Source organism: Netta rufina (assembly GCF_964035555.1).
Source record: "Netta rufina genome assembly, chromosome: 5".
NCBI classification, from domain to species: Eukaryota; Metazoa; Chordata; class Aves; order Anseriformes; family Anatidae; genus Netta; species Netta rufina.
In genome coordinates this window covers 25262659-25283146 of record NC_140128.1, presented here as the reverse complement: position 1 = coordinate 25283146, position 20488 = coordinate 25262659, and the positions used below count along the sequence as shown (strand labels likewise).

The 20488-nt window shown below is 37.6% G+C and overlaps 1 protein-coding gene across 1 annotated transcript in view; it reads left to right on the top strand.

The window, feature by feature from the left end:
* The window catches only part of MEIS2 (Meis homeobox 2), a 170949-nt gene that overhangs the window by 14622 nt on the left and 135839 nt on the right, over window positions 1-20488 (top strand). Inside the window, exon 7 of the mRNA XM_084287591.1 lies at window positions 791-905. Coding sequence (XP_084143717.1) covers window positions 791-905 — 115 coding nt within the window. The remainder of the gene's footprint in view (window positions 1-790; window positions 906-20488) is intronic.

Genomic DNA, 20488 nt, shown 5'->3' with positions numbered 1-20488 from the left:
GTACGTGTTATTTTATGTAATCACCTGGTGGTTATTCTTGACAATACTCGTAAGCAAACTGTTAGAGTGATACAGCTAGAAAGTCTTTTGAAATGTGTCATATCAATGTGTGTGTGTGTGTGTTGAGGGGGTGGGGAGTAGAAACATCTTCCCATTAAAATGGTTTTTCAGAAGTAGTTTGCTTCTTCCCCACAACTTTGCATTTGCTTGAAGTTTTTTCCACCACTCAGACTAGTGAGAAAGAGGGTAGGGTGAGAGGGCATGTTTCTCTCCCATGTGCATTCTCTACTTCTTGAAACAGCTTCCCTCCTCTTCCTCTCCCCTCCCATCTCTCACCAGTCTACAAAAACAAAGTATGGGGAGGTAGTTTATAGGCCAGCGAGCCCAATCCTCATGTGAACACCTAGTATCATAAACTGTGCAGATCAGTTGATGTTTTCCCCCCAGCCCCCTGTTGCTCATTAAGAAACATATACATTTTTTCCCGTCAAATATTCTTCTGCAGTGCTATTAAAACAATTAAATCCAGATAACTCTTTGGAAAGTTTAAATAAATAAATAAATAAAAATCTGTCCTTTATTTTACCAAATAAATCTTTGTACCTCCTCTGTTTGTCTTTGCTAAAGAATTATTACACTGTGCAAACAGTATCAGTGTTTGGCACATTTCACAAATGCTAATGTGTATACTTTTCCCCCCTCCTCCCCTCTTCTCCCGGTTTTCTTTCTGTTCTTCATTTGCTATTGGAATGGGAACTGTGGAAAAAATTCCTTGGCACTCTGACACCAGAATCCTTCATCTTGGAGAGACCATGATGATGCAACCTCAACGCACTCGGCAGGCACACCGGGGCCCTCCAGTGGGGGCCATGCTTCCCAGAGTGGAGACAACAGCAGCGAGCAAGGTAAAAGGTCAAACTTTCCCTGTGCAAAGTAGGCATGACTAAAATAACTCCAGCTTTTTTATTATATCAGTACATCTGCCTTAGAGTAAACATGGAGTGGCAGACTTGCAGTATAATCAGCTGTAACTTAGGGAGATGGTATTTCCTTTTCTTAACCCACTTAGCTACATTTTATTATTATTTCAAAGTGAAATATCTAATCTTCAAACAAGCTTTATAATAACAATTGATTAGTTCTGCCAATTCCTTTACAAATTTGGTTATCTACAGTTTATTTTTGTGTGGTGTAAGTAAATATAATGACATACTCTCCGGCTGTGATGCAGTTTTTTGAGCTGAGTTGTAAATGGAGAATTTAACCTGTAGTTTTAGTTAGGGAAAAGATTCCTATATGAAGTTATCATCAAGCCACTAAATTAATATGAAGTAGATGCAAAACCCAAATTAGACAGAAGAACATTTCTTGCAATGTTTACTTACTTCTACAGACTCATTTCTGCTTCTGAAAATCTTAGTTCAGAATGATAAATAGAGATGTACCTGAACCACAAAACCTTTGTTATATCTATGCGGTGAAGCCCTTCTCTCTGTTTCAGGAGGTTTGATTATTGTTTTTTTTTTTTGTGTGTGTTTTATTTCCTACTGCATTGCACCTTGTGTGTGGTCATCTGCATCCATGCTGAGTGAGTGTCAAAGGCTGTCATCTTGATATGATTGCGTTTTACACTCACCTGTTAGAAGTGTAAGTGGCTCCAGAAGGTATGAGACTCAAACCTCAAGTGCTAAAGAGTAGGGTAAAGATGGTCTACTACCACTCTTGGAACCTGACTCAGAATTATGATTTTTAAGAGCAAAGTTTATGGTAAGCTCCATTCTTGTTTCTCTTTGTTGTCATGCTATGCCTCAGCTAGCAAGTGCGACACTACCTTTATTATGCCTTGTGATATGCTCCCTCCACCTTCTGCATCTGCAATGTTTTGCCACTGCTTTTTCCCTCACTTGGTGGTTACATGTACCCAGCACAGCCAAATGACAAACCCGTGATCCAGCTAGCCATGCAGGATCCCAGACTGGGCAGCTGAGCAGCCTTCAAGGCTACTTACTGCTTCTGCTGTTGGCTTCACGCTGCAGGGAGCTTCCGCCGCAGAACATGGCTTGGTGCCACGCTGAGCCGGCTGAGCTGGTGCGCCATTTCACATCTCTCACATGGCCGCTGCCTGGCACGGAGCTGGAGCCTCTCCTCTTTCTCACGGTCTGGTGTCCCACCCCCTGTGGCTCTAGCAACCTGCAAAGTTTGTCTCTGGTGTTGCAGTTTGGGTTTGTCTCCTATTTGTACAACTTGTTTATGCAGTAGTAGTCTCTGCTGCCATGGCACAGGGCATGATCTGTGTCCAACATGAGTCACTCAGGACTTTTCTGTGTGCCTGACACAAGGTCCAGCATGAACTCTTGCAGTTCAGTGGCTCCTGAAAGGGAGAGCCTGACTAATAATCAACAAACCAGCATTACAGCTGGCCATAGGCTTTACTGTTGATGAAGCGTTTACACTTTGTACTATGGTTAGGATATTTGACATAGCAGAAGATTATTTATGTACTTAAAAATGATTCTTCTGAGTCACCTGTGACTGTGTTCATTCCACCCTTAGGTAAGAAATTTGTTCAGCCCTATATCTCTACTCTGTCCCAGCAAACCTTATAAACTGAAAGTGTTCCTTCATCAAGCTATACTTGATGTAAAGGAATCCCTTGGAGTGACATCCAGGGATCTTGCATTTCATTAGACAGTCTGATCTTTTGCCATGTAAGTCAGAGTACAGGGGAAATATTCCTAAGCATGAGAAAAAACAGTTGATTACAACTATGTGACCTTCCCATTGGAAACTGAGGTTCCTGGCAATATATAGGACTTAAACCTGTTATGCCTACATCTGCAGAAGATGAACGGTTGCTGAAGGGCCAAATCCGTCACCAGTGTTGCCTGGTCTAGCAGAGTGAAACATTGCTCATATGCTTCCCTTTGTACTCAGTTGGGCCTTTTAAAAGGAAGCAGTCGTCCAGTGGCAAATCAGCATTCCTCTCAGCTGCTGGCAGCTGAAAGATGTATGATCGTACAGTGCAGGCAAAATTCCCATTGGAGACAGCTTTGGATTGTTCTTCCTCCCTCAACCCTGGGAAAGACTAGAAAGAGGGAGGCCTAGTGCAGAGATCTGTATTGAATTTTCCCTACAGTTCCTTGAGGGGGGCAGGGTCTACTTTATCACTGCTGAACTGTGTCTCAGCCACTCCTAAGGCTGGTGGAATGCCCTCCTGGGCTGTTCTGGCGTAGCTACTTGTTTGGGTCAGCTTGGTTCCCCTGTAGTTTCATTAAGACCTTCCTCCAGTGTTGTATTCCACTTGCCCCAGAGGATTTATTGGGAATGGGAGCTCAGTAATGAGTCTTAGGTTATATTAGCAACCTTTGGGCTTTTCCACTGATGCCTGGTGGCAGCAGAGATTGATTCAACTAGACTCAGTCTCTTCTGGCTCTTGGGAGCTCTCTTTCCATGTGTCTCTGCTTTTGCCTTAAGTCTATGACATACAGCTCATGATTTTTAGGAGATGGAAGTGAGACGGGTGAGTGATGACATTACTTCATGCGGAGAAAGTCTGCAAAAACAGATCTATTACATAAAATAATCTATCCATAATTCCTGAAGTTGGAACCAAAAAAAGCTGTAGGCGTTTTGGCTGCTCATGGAGGACAGTTTCTTCATGACAATGCATGACTGTCATTCTGGCACCATAAGGGTTAATTTAGTCAATGTTTGATATCAGGAACACACTGGCATTGACAGGGTTTAGGAAAAGGCCTTCAGGCAGTAAATGTTGAAAGATTATCCTAATTTTATTAGTGGTGAATATCTATGTTGTTCTTAACATGTCACCTCACTTGTTCAAGAGAAAACTAAGCTATACAACATATTGATCATCTAACAAACCTAAGTACTAGTGACCTGTAATCTACCAAGCATTTATTGACTTTACCCCAGTTCAGATCCACAAATGCAGATCAATGCCATGTAATAATATTTTAGAGATCAGTAATTATGCAGTAGGTATGATTCTCTTTCCCCCTGTCCTGGAAAGAGTTAAATATATCCAATAATAAAAATAAAATACTCTAAACATCTTACAGAGGAGAAAAAGGAGAAGCTGATTTAATGGTCTAATGAGGCCATCTTCCAGAGACTTGTTTTGTGTAGGGCTTGCTTTGACCTTTCGCTTTGCTCAGGAGCCCAACGCTTCATTTTTCACATTCTTGCAATTACGTTAACGCTTCAAGCATTTCTGACTCCAAGTCAGCTAGCAACACCAGGCATAACTCAACACTGTGAGTTTTTCTCCTCTCTGTAGATTCATTAACAGGTCACCGGGGTCCCAACTGAAATTTAAAACTGACTGGTTCTGTTGGGTTAGCTGAGTTATAGCAAGGGAGATGGCAGGAAAGGGGCTGAGAGCAGGGGAGGAGAGAGAGAAGACCCAGGGGTTTTTGTTGCGGAATATATGTGTGAAAACCCTAAGCGGAAGATTAAAAGGTGTGTGCAGCTTTATCGTCCACCCTCTCCTTTGGGGGGGGAGGGAGAGAGGAAACAGATCTGAAAGGCTTTCGGGGTATTGTATTTTCCTGATTCTCTGTGAGACAAAGTGAAAAAGGCCCTTACACGCAAGGCTAAATGACTTCTAGAGTTCTGCATCAGTTTGTACCACAGTGATGGATATGTCGCTCCCAGACTTTAATTCCTATTTAATCTCTTTATGGGATATTTCAAATAATGAATATGGCAGTTTATGCATGAAAAGTGGGAAATAAATCTTTTTAAGGTTTAAAAACATGTGGGCTACAGGAAAGCACCAGGGAATAGTTTCGGTTTCATACTTTATGATACAAGGATTGTATACCTGATTTGTCAGATTCCTAGTTCAGTCACCAAAAGGGCCTGATCCAGTGAAGTCAGATGGAGGCTGTGGTTTTTCAGGACCTTTCAGGAAGTTCAGCACCTTTTAGGATTAGGCCTGGGGTGATAAGCTTGACTGTAAGTGAGAAGACAGAGACAGGAATCTACTTTTGGGTTATATAGCAGTAAAGGTAATAAATGAGCATCAAATCCAGTTTGCCTTCATACAAGTAGTTCATCTTTTTTCTTTTTTTCATGTAGCTACTTGTGCTGAATGAAGAGGATCTTTATATACAATACCTGAGGACTACTATCTAGGCCAATATCTTAAAGGAGTTTTGAGCCCTTTTTGTGATAGCTAGATGTTTGTCCCACAGATTTGTCCACAATAGTTTACTGGGGCAAAGACTCAATATCAGGTTCATGGCAAAGTCAGATGCTAGCTGAAATCACATGTATTAGTCCTAGGTTATGCCTCTGGGTTGATGCATGTTGGAAAAATTAGATGGCATATTTCTTATTTATATCTTTATGTAATATACAAATTTATGAAAGTAGCTCATAACAACAGGATGGACCTTCAGGCATTAAAACCACATAAAGCTTAGAACCAAACTCTAACAGGCAGAAAAGGAAGAAAAAAAAAAAAAAAAAAAAAGAGAGAGAGGGGGGTAACAGCAACAACAATAATAAATATTTTTAATAATAGGAATTAACATATTCATATGAAGTCTTGGAAGTTTAATATACTAAAAGTAATACTACAACTTTTTTTTTTCCCTGTATGTATAGGTGAGCCTGCTGAGGCTAGCTAGCATGCATATTCATTATAAGGATTCAGAATATATTTTTATTTCTTTGTATTTTTATATGTAAATCTATAGGGCACAGTTTTACTAGAAGAGAACTGTCTTTTGTAAGAAAGAAATTTCCTTATAGAAAGGTCCAAACATCCAGACTGTGAAAAATCAAACTTCCTAATGAATAATGTTTCACTGGAGATGCATTGTTTCAGAAGGCACAGCTCTCATGAAGGTGAACTGTATGAAGTATGAAAAACTCTTAAAGAACAATGAATTTTTTCAGCTGAGGAAGATACAGGAAGAGAATAGCCCTTATTAATTCATCTTCTCCTTTCAAGTTTGAGGGGCCCATCCTTGTGTTGATATGTATGAGTAATTCCTATTAATGGTGATGGGAGTTACGCATGTGCACTGACAGAAGAATAGACCCCTTAGTGTTCAAAGCACATGAAATTTACATTTTTTCCATTGCTGTAATTGAGATGTTGACAAATTGGAGAATATTGATGAGCCTTTGTTTTAAGTATTTCTTGCCAAGTTTGTTTTATTTTTTCATGGTTTGAACAATGGTGTGGGTTCAGCAGCAATGAATAGTCAGGGTAGTGTAAAGATAACTTTGTATTTCAATATTTTGATGTGCCAATATGAAATAAATTGTCTTAGGCAAATGGAATATGCTGTTTTAATCATTAGCTATGCATGAAAGAAAAATTGATGTTGACATCTTTGCTGTAAAATCGTTGTAATGGGGCCTTCCTTACAATTCATTTTTGTAAAATTCATTTTGTACATTTTGCAGCAATTGAACAATCCCTGCACTGTGAATAGGCAGAATTCCCAGAAATACTGAGACAGTTGGCCCAGTAACTGCTGAGCTCACACTGCACACCACATGCACATTAACCATAATGATGCCAGAACCAGCTTAGCTAAATATAGTCACATTTTAGTATCCTCCCATCTTTTCTTTCCTTCTATTGCATGAACAAATACAGCTTCTTGCAGTTTTTGTTAGATTGGTGGGTTGTGGAAACATTTACATCCCTACTCACTATTCAGTAAGTAGCAGTAAAATTTCATAGTGAATCTTCGCTATACTGTTTTCTAATAATCAGGCTGGTGGGAGCTGCAGATTCCTCACCATTTATTAAATTAAAGCTTAGGGTGTGGCAGATTTAAAATATTATACATGTATTTAACATCCTCACTTCACTCTTAATTTTTAATCAATGAAGTTCTATTTATATTTAGGTATATACAATTAAATCCTCTATCAACATATAAGCATTAGAAAAGATTTACTTCCATTTTTGAATATGTTGTGCAGGGGTTTCAAATGCAGCCCAGGAAAACTCTGTCAATGGAATGTTTTCATAGTGGCAGTAATCTCTTTAAAATAACCCTAAATACAATATGACAGATGCCATCTGGAATAATCTTTTGCTAGTTCCTTTCAACTTTTATTTTTTCCTACAGCTAAGTTCATCTAAAACTGGTCCCTTACTCATGTGGTAAATGCAGTGGACTCTTTCCTCCCTTGTATGCACAAATGTTCAGAGAAAATAACTTAAGAGATTGTTACTGTTGAGATGTTTGCCTCTGACTTCATGTTGCTGTTTTTCAAATGCGTGTGTTTATGTATATATTTGTTTATACATTTGTATTTCAAAATGGAAAAGGTAGGATTCCCCCTTAGGCTACTCTTTCCCTCTCAGATCCTACTCAGCCTAACCCAATTTGCCTCCGAATGTTAGATAACATCCCATTTGCTAAATTATAATTGTATGCTTGTTACAATATTAATGGTTTCATAATGCAATGCATTCAAACATACAGTAGCAAGTGCTTAAATGTCTTCCTGTGTTGTTACAGACTGACTAATTCCTTCCTATATGTGCCAAATTATTTGAAAGATCTAGTGTTGGAATCTAGATTTTTTTTTTTTTAACTTAGTCGTGTAAAAGGATGTCTCTTGATGCCTGTTAGAGTTTAATTTAGAGTAGTAATTAAACTTGAATACTGCCTCATAAACAAAAGATAAACAATAAACCAGCCACATTCCCTGCTGTTTCATAGCTTTCTTTCCCAGATGTTTTAGCCTGATAATTTTTACACAGTGAACTACCTAGCAAAGAATGCTATGGACAGAGGTCAAAGCCTAGTTCTTTGTAATGAGTTTTTAAAAAAACTTTTCTACAAATGAAGTACTGTAGAATTTTCCTTTGTGTAGCTGATAAAATTCTAAGATAGAGAAGGTCACTCAATTAATTGACTTAGCAATTCTCTCTGTCTTGTTTAAGATGGCACTAATTTAAAAACAAAACTTTTTTTTTTTTCCTTTTTACTGTTGATGACCAAGGAATGTTGCTGTTCCTTAATATTACTGTGTATGGGCAGTATGTTAAAGTCTTCTGCCATCCTTAATAAATAAAAAGCACCTGTACGGGAGCTGCTCTCTCTCAATGTTGATTGTGAATAGCTATGGAAATGTTCATAGTGGAGCACTTTTAATGTTTTTAGATGCCGCCTCAGGCTGCTGGAGCTTGCCTGTCCATTTCTGGACCGCTCCAGTGTCAGCCATGATCTTTCTAATTGCCAGGTAGGAGTGGGCCGCTTGTCTGCAGAAGCCATGTTATTTTCACTGGGTGGGGTAATTACTGAAAGCTGAGAATAGCTGCACTAAAGACACAGGGATACTTTCATGATCCCATTAGCATAAGAGTGGGTAAATTATTCATGCCAAGTGAGGATTCTATGGGGAAAAGTATAGTTAATGCACATAGTTTTTAAATGTATCCCTTTCTGCTCTGAGACTAAATTCTTGTTGGATTCAGTTCTCAGACATTTACGGGAAAGCTCTAGTGGCATGTTAGACGCAGTTCATCTCTCTCTGTTTGCAGCGCTCTCAATAGAGACCATCTGGCAAAGATCCAAAAGGTGATTAAACAAAATGATCAGCTCTTGTTGCTGTGTTACATGTCCAATACTCTGGATTAAAAAACATGACCCACAACAGTCGGCTAACATCATCTCTTTTTTTTTCCCTTTTTTTCCCCCCCCCTTCCCTTCCCCTGTAAGAATTCAGATGGTCCACAAATGTCTATGCCATCTTTGTGTCCTTATGGCCCATAATCATGAACAGGTTGTGCAAATGGCTCTTTCTGTAACACGGTCTGTTCCAGCAGCATAGAAACATTTCATATTAATTGGGTCAGTCTAATGTTCATAATGACATGGGGAAAAATTACCCAAATGTGTTCTTATAGTAAACACTTAAAATGTGTCTTTCTGCTATTAGAAAGTGAAATTTGACATCAGGCTCATGTGGCTGATTTATTTTTTAAGGCTGAAGAAAATCAAAGCATGACACTGTCATCTGCTGAAAATAGTTTAAAGTCCCTTCTAAGCAAACAAAAAGGAGAGGGAGGGGGAATGAGCTGTGGTTTAACACCACAATCAGGGATGAATTTACAGTGCTATTCAGAAGAGTACTCCCTTATCATAAACAAGCTGATAATCACACTGAATCTAACTCCCAATTAGCTCTTTCCTCACTCGCAGAGATCAGCATACATGTTCTCCTTAAGCCATGATATGTTGCTGTTGAGTCAGACAGAACATTTGTATACCTTATGTCATATTCAGAATTTAAGGATTAATGCTATATATTTACCAGAAAACCCAGCTAATCAGCAAGGTAATTTTTCAAACCAATCACTTCAATGTCTGAGTTAAGGTAAAAATGCCAAGACTGTGAATAGGGGACATATGTATCTTATCTTTTTGGGGTTGCACCAAATGCCAAGTACTAGCATAAATTCAACAGAAACCAGACATTGTTGGAAAGTAATTAAAGAAATATTGAAATTAAACCTACCATATGAGTGAAATATTTGTAGGCCTGCTTTGTTGCGTACATAGCAATTTGCATGGAATTGAACAGTGTTTTTCTTTCTCTTGCTTCCTGAGCTGTACTTTGCTAAAAACCATGGAGGAGTCACCTCTGTGTATTCAGTATCAGGATCATCTTTGTACCGAGAACGCAGTCCAAAATCAGCGGGTTTACTTAAATGAGAAATTTATTTAAAATAAACAAATAAAGCCTTCAAACCTATGCCAAGAAAAATCAAATTCCACTTTTGAAATCTAAAAAGACCTACAGATGCTGTCAGCTCTCCTTACTGTGCAAGGTGAAAGCAATAGGTAAAAGCTGCAGATGTGTCTGGAGTGCTCCTCGGGGTGGGAGGGGGGGTAGGAGGGTGGGGGGAAGCGAGGCTCCCCCGGCATCAGCACTGTGTGGCAGATGAAAGGGACCCACATAGCCTTGGGGGTCTTAAGGCTATTACAGGGCAACTCATGCTCTGTTATCATGCTGATTTTCAATTGATTTTTGGCTGTACAGTACTTGTTGAAGGCCCTCTGGAGTATCAAACACTGCATTATGGCACTACACATTGTAATACGTGTGCCTTTTGTCTTACTGTCTTTACTTTGCCTGTGATAACCATTCTGCAATTGCTCCGGCATCTGAGGATGTTTTATATCTGTGGAAGAAGAACAGGTGAAAGAAATCTGACGGCCATTTTTAGTTGTCTCTTAATGTGGTGTGACATCTTTGTTCATAGTTCTAAATTTTCAAATCAAAATGATTTTAAATGACTACAAAACCTTGTTTTTAACTATACAATTACTTCTCATTTAAGTGACTTATCACAAGGTACCAATCAACCCAAGTCTGAGGTCTAAATATAATGTCTTCTTTCTCAAACTTGCTGTATGATTCCTTACGTAACTGGTATTAAAGACTGTAAAATAGGAGCTGAAGTTGCAGTTACCTTTCCATAGGCTGAAGTGAGTAATTTCACCAACTTTCTAGCTTCTCCTTTCTTCACTTAAATGATTGTATCTCTCAGGCAGGTTTTTCTTTCACTGAAAATCAAGTGATCTACACATAAGCCTTGATAGGCTGAGTATTTTTAAAATCAGATCACTAGCTAAAGATTTGTGATATTGTCTTCAAAATAAATGCTTACCATTTAAACCAGCATTTTCTACTACACTAGCTTGTGTAAATCCTCACGCATACACTGAAAGATGTGAATGAATGTTTAAAAGTCTTTACAAGAATAAAAATGTACATGTGAAAATGCATGCAGAAACTTAGACTTGCAGTTTTCTGGTCTAAATTAGCACGTGGTGTTATGGGAATTACAAGAGAGAAGTATAGCTAGTTGTATGTGCCTGCAGCCTTAACTACCTTGCTAGCTGCAGGCCTGATCCAAAGAACAAGCACGATCACCAGGAAGACATCTGTTATTTCGGTGCCCTGCCTGTATTTCCTCATTTTGTTGCCATGAGGTAAGGATATAGATATCTGCTCAAGAGCAGCATCTGCAGAATTGAATTCAGTAGGGCCCTGTGTAAGTTGCTCTCCGTTGTGCTTTCTTCCCCGTCTGTACAATGGGCACAAGCATAATTAAATGTTACACAAATGCTATGAATTGGTCATTTGTTCATCTGTTGAGCAATGGACTGCTCTTATAGTCCAGGAATGCAGGGTTATGTAGAAAAATCAAGTATGTTCTAATATTGGCTTTTATCAATTTCATAATGGCAGCACTGTATATACTGTATTTGTAAATTGTATTGTTTATTTAAAAAAATTTCTCTTTTTTCAACAAAGGTGAAAAGAGGTGAATGAAATACTCATGATATTTAAATTCGTATTTTTTAACGTAATAAGACTTAAGTGAGTAAAGAAAGATGATATGGATCACATCACCAATTTCTAAATGATATTTATATAAACACGAGAAGTCTAAAGTGATACTTCTAATGTTTTAAAAAAAATATTCTATCATTACGTGTATATCTTCCTTTTGTATTTTTTTTTTAATTATTTTCTCCCCACAAACAAGTACAGTAAACATAGACCAAGGAATACTTGATTTGTTGCCATTTAGGTGTTAGGGATCCAAGGGTAATATTGGCTTAGAACAAGATTGTGCAATGCACAGTATTTTTTTTTTCCTCAAGGATTTCCTTACTGCTCTAGAGCTACAGAACAGGTTGTGATGTTTAGTGACCTTGCACATCAGTAGTTCTGTCTTTTAAACATGGACATTGATTTTTCTTATCCTGGCATGAGAAGATCTAGCATACCCCCTGCTCTGTTGCCTAAGAGCTTTCAGCATGTACGCAGGCAGTGGTGGCTAAGAATGAAGGCTTAAGGCATCAGAATTGGCAGAGGTATCATAAATAGTATGCTTTATATTTTTTGTTAACTATGAAAAACCGAGTATCCATTTTGCTGGAGGGTGGAGGGGGATTTAAAATATTTTGTGTAACTATTTTATTATTATTATTGCTTTTAGTCTTAACAAACATACCAGTCTAAATTTAGTCACTTGGTTTTCCACAGAACTTAGAATAACATTTCAAAATGCAGTGACCAGGAGTCCTGCTCATAGGACCAAAGATCTGTCTTTTGTTTATGGGCCAGTGGTGGACTTTCCACGAAAGGTTTGAAGAGAGGCAGTGAGAATCAGTTGAAAGCAGTTCTTCCTGCCCAGAGGGATAAAGCGGAAGGCACTGTTCCCTTAAGAACTTGATCCATCTTGTGTGGAAATCAGTAGCAATAGTAAGGGTGCTACTGCTTTCACATACACAGAATTTGAGTCAATCCACACAAACAAAAGCAAAGCATTATTCTTCTGTGTTTAAAAACACACATGAACATACACACAAGCACACACAAAACCTCTTTATTTTTGGTCAATTCACATAGAAAGTACTGCCACTATGACACACAAGTTCTGCAGCAAGACAGCTATGAGGCTTAATTCTTCCTAATACTTCTGATCAAAATTTCATCATGCCTTACATTTTAAGGGACAAATAGTACCAGCTTTTTATTTGCTTATGAAAGTTTTGAATTATTTTTTTTCCTCTAGGATTTTTAAATGTTTAGTTGAGTTTTAGAGGAAAATATAATTATGTTTTTATTTCAGTTCATTTTTTTGAAATACTAACTGTTTCACATCAGTGGGAGATAATTTACTTATGCAGTAAAGTTGAAATTACCTTTAAGGAATTTGACTACTGCTGTTTGATTGCACTTTATATAGTAACTCACCATGCATACAGGTATGTATGGATCTGGAGGAAGTAAATGATTCTTCGTTTTCTATTCTTACATATGGTCAGCTTTTAAGTGACAGCTGTAATGCTCAGCTATCTTTGTGTTGTATGTGAATTCACCTTTATCACAGCATTAGGAGCAAACGAAGGGAAATTATCAGGTGGCAGAGTGGTACAATGGCTCAGGTGTCCCTATTTCTGCCTACAGCCGGTGCGGTCAGCACAGTGAGACAAAGTGTTTTCCCTGTGTTCCCCTGACTTCCCAGCTGCTCCAACTCTCAAATCCATTGCAAACCCTTGATCTTACACAAGCTAGCCTAGACTACAGGCTGCATAACTTGTTGAAAGAGCTCAAATTATGTTATGGATGGTTACCTGTGTACACTCTTGGTACTATACATTCCTTATTCACAGGCTATGTTTGGGGTCTTCTGCTATCTTGTATAAACAGAGCACTTGCTGTTACTGACGAGGATTGATGGTGCAGCCAAGGGAGTGAGTGAGGGGAATTCAGCAAATTCTCTATTAAGATGTGATTTGTACCATGATATTTTTTAACAATCCCTGCATTTAATTCTTAAGTAAGTAAAGAGGGCTCCTCCTTATAATCTTGCATTATGCCCACCAACTTATTGTGGCCACACGTGTTTAAGCAATTATATTTGTTTAAACTTGCCTTGGTCTTTTTGATATGCAGCTGTGAGTTGGTCATACCTAGATTTAAGGCAGACCCCATTGGCAGAGAGTTCAGCAGAAGTGAATATAGCAAATAAAAGCACAGAATTTTATTGCAGGACTTAGTGCTAAGCTTTTAAATTATTTACGAATGTAAAATTCAGAAATTCGCATGAATTCCTTGTCTAATTTTACACTCCTGTCTAAAAAGGGTGGAACATTGCTTAAATAGCACAAATCAGAGTTTTTCAGCTTGGAGCTTCCTTCCTAATTCCTCCCACCTCAGATTTACCACTTACTGATGGCTCTCCATTTCGTGGAACTCCTGACCCTATACATCTGCTAAAGGGGATAGTTCAAGATGAACACAGACTCCTACTCAGTACGACTGCAGTGTTCTCTTAGCTCCTACTAGATGCTTGAACAAGCATAGGGCTTAAATGAAATCCTCTAGCTGAGTCCAAATCTGCTCTTATTTAGGGACTAATCCAAAGCCTGTTAAATCAACAGAAAGATTTTGGTTGACTTCAGTGAGCTTTGGATCAGGCCCTTTCTTGCTAATACATCTGAAATCAATGGAGCTACATTGGGCTTCTGCCAATAAAACAGAGAAGAAAGGAAAAGGGAAAAAAAAAAAAAAGTGATTGTCCTCCTTAATTTATGTGGTACCTAATGCAGTGAGGTCCTGGTGCTGAAGCAGTGCTCCCAAGTGTTTCCCTGATACAATAATAATTTTTTTGACCTGATTACATCACATGGTGCTCATGGATTCCCAGCCAGCTGGGTAAATAATTCAATTGTTTAAAACACCTAGGTATGCTGTGCATCGACCTCATGCCCAAGCATTCTTTCAGTCTTCCAAATGCTTCATATCAGACAATTTCTTGCTAAACATTAAAAGGGAGGGAAATATTTTTTTATTTCAGGGCAAAACAATTACTTTTCATATTTTTATGCTATCAGGTTGTAAAGAAAGCTGTTTAAAATGAAAAACAGTTCACAGAACATGGAAAACTTAATGAGTGTAGTTTCTACTGTCAGTTCACTGCCTTGAGAAAATTATTAAAGCCTTGTGCCTTCTCTACAGTCAAAAGGCTTTTTATCATTTCTTTATTACTACCTTTTACTTTTATTTCTATCTCTCAGAGTTAAACTGAAGTACAGATTATGATTTGTCACTTGTTAACTGGTTAAATGAAGGAATTAGCATTTTGGAGATGGCAAATATTTTTAGTCAAACAAAGGCAAAGGATGAAAAGATCCTACGTGTACATCAGCGTATACCTTCCACTTTTAGAAGTACCTACAGCAACCAAAGTAGGACCTCAGTCTGGCAAGAACTTACACATTGCTTAACTTCATGTACAGCAAGTCCTCATATTGAAATAAAGAGGCTCACAGTAGAGTTAATATTGACCATCTCAGCCTTTGCAGGATTTGTGCTTCAGTGATGAAATAACACTAGGAAGGTGATAGTTCATACAAATGTGAAAATACAAAATCCATACAAATCCAGCTGAACGACACTCTTGGAATCCTGTTCTCTGTAAGCATTTCAGCTATGTAATACATGTGAATATTGGGAGTTTCTTCTCAAAAATTACTTAAAGAAAAAGTCCCTAATTATGTTTTCAATAGGCTTTTTCATTCTGTTCCTAAACTACAAATGTTTTCCTTAAAGAGAAAGCTAGTAAATTTTGTTTGTTCTAACTTACTAGATTTTGATTAAATTTCATGTGCTTCTGAGTCCATACACTTAAGATTCATTTTGTGTATTCAGACGCTTAATTTCTTCTGTGCAAAACATCTGTTACTATGTGAAAGTGCGTTTGAGTAAGAAAAGATTCCCGGTTAATAATTTTTTTTTGGTGTGTGTGTGTTAAATTTAGACATATTTTTCCAGATAAAACAAAGCATTAATTAAGTCTAATGCTTCTTAATATTCTTGCTTGTCTTCAACAGTGCTTTACCCATTTTGCCTAAAATAGTAGATTCCCTTAAGTTTAAAGTATTGCTTGTTTATTTTTTGATTTAGAAATCACCAAAATGCTTAATGCATTTAGCCATCTTTCATTTTACAGAAACAAATAAGCTGATCTGTACTAGCATCTCAGCTGACTTTACAACATGGTACCTTTTCATGTACAAAGATGACTGCAGCACTTATACTTCAGTTCAAGAGAGAAGCAACAATGTAGTTTTCCATTAAAAACAAAACAACAACAACAAAAAACATAACAAAGATTATCTTCATATTGAGTATTTTTTAATGTTTTGATTATTTTATTACTTTCTTTCAGTGTGATTAAGGGACCATATCTGAATTTCCCTGAAGTTCACAAACTTTCTTTAGTGACCTTGAGTTAGATGTAGCTGATAAATTTTCTGCCATGCATATCTGCAATGATAGATGAAACATGTTTGTTTAATTGTGAATTGGTTGTCTTAATTATTTTCCTAAGATAGATCTTATTATTCTTAATTGCAGCTTTGACCATACTTTGGCATAAAGTTCTGTCTATGACAAGATTCTTATGAAAGAAGGGTTTTATTGCTTTTCTTCTTTTTTCTTTCTCCTTTTATTTTTTTTAATTATTCATTCATTCTATTAATCTATAACTCAGGCTCAGCTGCAGATTTCCACCTTTTTTAGTTTGTTTTCTGATTCTGAATTTGGGCAGTTACATGTTTCATAGTCAGACCTTTCTAATCTGGTAATTCATCAGTAACTTTCAGAGTTTGGTTTCAAACTCCTCTCTGCTTTCTTGTAAACTAATCCTACAGTCCTAGGACCACCAAAGAGAATGTCATTTTAGCTCGAAGTCCACACTGTCAGAATTCAGGTTTACTGTATGCCAATTAACCCTCCTTTAAGCTCTTCCAAATGGCTATCAATCTGGTTTGTTTAAAAGAAATAAGCTGTCCTTTTATTTTAGAACTAGTAACTAATTTTACATCTTTCTAAAGCAATTTTCTGCATTCTTACCAACTTCACCGATGTGAATGTAAAGTACACAATAGGTCAAATTCTGACTTCAGTGGGAGTTGATGGGAGTGCAGTCTGTACATCTGAAAGCAGAATTGATTCAATCTTTGTGTGCCTGTGCAGAAAAAAAAAATAAATAAAAAATCTTATCTCTATATAATTTGTCTTCATATAATCAGAGAATATATGTTTGAGTTTGTATTTCATGTTATTTTCTCTGACTACCTTACATGAGCTCAGAAGAGATACTTATGTTCTTAACAAGGACGTGTGTATATATATATACATTTCTTCCCTTGTTTATTCACATATAAACATTTTGCATGCTTCCTTAGAGAATTTCCTTGTAAGGTTCAGTTGTTCTTGAGACTGAGAACTTGTCTAGTGCATAATTTGTAAGCTATGCAGAGAGCACCCTCCAGCTGAGGCAAACCTGAGAACAACTCGTTTGGACCTGGATTTTTTATTTTTTATTTTTATATTTTTATTTTGCTTGCCTCTGTAGTGGTCTTGGATATAAGGCTCCTACTCTGAGCTGTGGCTGTAATGAGCGGGGTACACCCATATGTGTCCAGATGTCCAGTGGAGGATCCATGTATCAGTTTTCTGTTCTGGTTTTCTGGCAAACAGCTGTCTGTGATAACATGCTACATTTTATTTTAGATCATTTGAGAAGGATTTTGCTTCTGAACACAAAAAACACACAATACCCTCTGCTCCATTGCCTTCTCAATGTTCATTGGCTACTCTTGTACTGGCTGTTGTATTTAATGGAAGCAGGGTGTAACACGTATGGCAAAATGAGATGATCTCCAAAAGAGAAGGGAGAATGTCAGCTACACTTCGGGCAGGAATGCTGTGGTTAAATTAAGCCAAAACTCTAGATTTTCGCTTGTGTGCTTCACCTTAATGCTGAGTACAAGCTGTATGTCACACGTTCAGAAGAAAGACTTTTCATTTGTACCAAGCTTTTATGGTTTAAATACCTGACTCAGAAGCTTTGTTCTACTCAGATGTTACTTTTTCTGCCCTTTTATAGTGGTCCCTTAAACAATTTCATACCTAGTACCTTTTTTTAAGACTGCTATGGATATGAAATATTGACATCTCAAAAAGGAAAACAAAAAAGGGATTTTTCAAACTTTTTTAGGCCTTTAACATAGCATTATAATATTTCCTCCTGAGGGAGGAGGGGATCTCTCTATTAGTTACATTAAGTAACCATAAAGGTGTGGGTTTTTGTTGTTGTGTTTGTTTGTTTGTATAGTATGGTAGAGAAAATAGTAGGACATAGCTGGGGAGGATTAAAGCTTTTAAAAAGTGAATTTCGTAAAATCTGGGGCATGGACAAAGATTTGTCAAATTTTGCTTGAATCAGCCTTCGTCTGCTATGAGAAACAGTAGGTCTGTAGACAGGCTATGGCTTTTGTCACGTCCAGGGGAATCCACTGAATCTTGGCCTTCATTTAGGATTCCCTCCTGATGAGCAAATTCCCATGACCGCTTTTGAAGCTTTAAAAGCTTTGGTTTTGTTTTAAAAGGCCTCTGAGCACAGGCAATGTTTTCATAGGCATTTAGAAACAAAAAACTGAGCTTTTAAACCTTCAAACGTCGCTGTGGGGATTCACTTCACTTCTCAGCAGACCAAGTCTGAGATAACACCTGCAAGAAGTGTGTGTATGTGCGTGTGGATTTTGTGAAAATCGTGATGCATGATCTCTACTGACCCACAAACGTGACAGTGTGTGTGCGTGTGTATACATCTTATTGTTATGTTTCACTGCTATTCATTTTTAAGAGCAAACTATTATTTTGGTTCTGTGGAATGGCTGATGTGGGTAAGCCTATTTTGTTTTTAGATAGCTTTTCTTTCTTTTCCCAATATATCCTCTGAAGCAAATGCTAACAAATGCTCTTCAGAAGAACAGACTATGTGAAAGTCCCTGATTACATTTCATTATCAAAAGGGTGTGTTTGTTGTTGTTGTTGTTCTATTTGGTTTTGCCTCAGCCTTACTTTTCTGTTTTACAGTTAACATTACTTGTGCGGTAAAAGGTGGTATTTTGTGAGTACGTGGGTCACAGCATATCTAAACCCGATTGTCATATTAGAAATCCCAGAATCACAGAAGGATTGTGTTGGAAGCAACATTAAAGATCATCCAGTTTCAACACCCCTGCCATGGGCAGGAACACCTTTCACTAGACCAGGTTGCTCAAATGTATGATAGAAATGAGCAGACAAATCATAACAACAGTCAAATAACAGCACTATTAATTTGCACTTCTTTTCAATTACATTTTGTTGCATCTTAAATACCATAGGTGATTTTTTTTAATATTTTGGGGGGAAGGGTAAGGGAGTTCTTAGAATTAAGAGTAGATGCTAAGCAAAGATATTAACACTGCTTTTCTTCTGTCCTGTGCTGTTCTCAAAACACCTGTTAAAACAAATATGCACATATTTTGGGATTGATGATACTAACTGGCAAACTTGGCACCAAATCACCTGCTGAAACTAAAATGTTGATGCAGAACATGTGCTTAACTTAACAGTCCATAACCCTGTTTTCAGAACATTGAAATACCTACCCCGAGGAAAGCTCATAAAACTAAGGTCTTTAAAGTTTGTAGATTAGACCAACGAAGCTGCAGTCATTTTTAAGAGTGTGTGTCTTCATTGACTCCCATTAATTCAAGATGGCCAACTGTGTGAAATAAGAGATATAAAAGTACTGAAGGGCATTTTTTGAAAGTGTGCTTTCCATAGGTTCAGTGATTAAAGGAATGAGCAGAAAAATGATGCCTGGAAAAGCAAGCAGGAAGCATTTGGAAGGACTATATATTGCAGACAGTTCTGAAAGAATCTCAGCTCAGTTTCTGAGGGTATTTAATTGAGCTTTTTACAATACATAATGCCTAATTCTTCTAGAAATTCCCAGTGCCCTTAAGATTCTACTGTTTAGGATTAGATTGAGTAATTTGGAATATCTGTAGCTGTGTTTCCCCATGTGTAACATTCCAGCCATGTCTGTCTTACTTTACTGTTAAATATGTAATTTATAACTAGATAACAATCCTGATAAGCTTGTTTGAATCCATTCTAGAAATAAATTGTTTTGTATTGTGTGTGATAGCTTCAAGCTGCTTTATAGTAACTGTCCTCAACAAGGAAGGAATCTTTGTTATATTATTCATCTGGAGGCACTTGAAATTAAAAAGCTGAGCTACTATAGCAACTAGGACCTATTTTTTTGAAGTGTTCCTGGAGAAATAAACTTTCTGCACCAGGCAAACCTGAATTTGTAATAAATGTATGAACACACATCATTTTTCTTTTTGCACTTGTCCACACAGCGTGCATGTTTGTTTGTTACTTTTAAACAGAAGAAATTAGAATAGGATATATTAAACTGAATAGGATTTACATCGTTAAATTTTTCTGGCTGCCCAACTTTTCTGACAATTTGCTTGCTATCTTCCATTTCACAAAATGCTTGCATTTTTTGCCTCCAGACTATATTCTTTACTGTTATACACTTTGGAATATAGTACTTTCATTTCTCTCCTTTCTCTCTCTCTCTTTTTTTTTCTTCTCCCCTGGAATAAACCAGAAGCATCTTCTTGTGCAGGGTAATGTGACAGAAAAGGAAAAAAGAATACTTCATCAATGAATTGTGGAGGGTGGGGGGGCAGACTGTTTTTTCTGTGTTCCTTACAGTTTTTGATAATTGAACAAAACAGGCGAAAGAAACAAGTTGCTCTTAACAAGGAAATTATTTGGAAGTGCAACGTGTTTACATATCTCAATGAGAACAATGCATTGTTAGCTGTGACTGCATGCATCACATGATGCAACCTTTTGACAACCGAGTGTCTGTTGGAGACATCTGTGAAGGGTGACCTTTCACCCTAAGGAAGAATGCTCTGAAGGTGGGGAATGCAGTTATCTGTCCTGGCCCACCGTGCAGAGGCTGCCCACTGCCACCCTCGCAGCCGCCTGCTTACGTAGCTCTTAAATACAGATCAGGTGAGCCAAAACT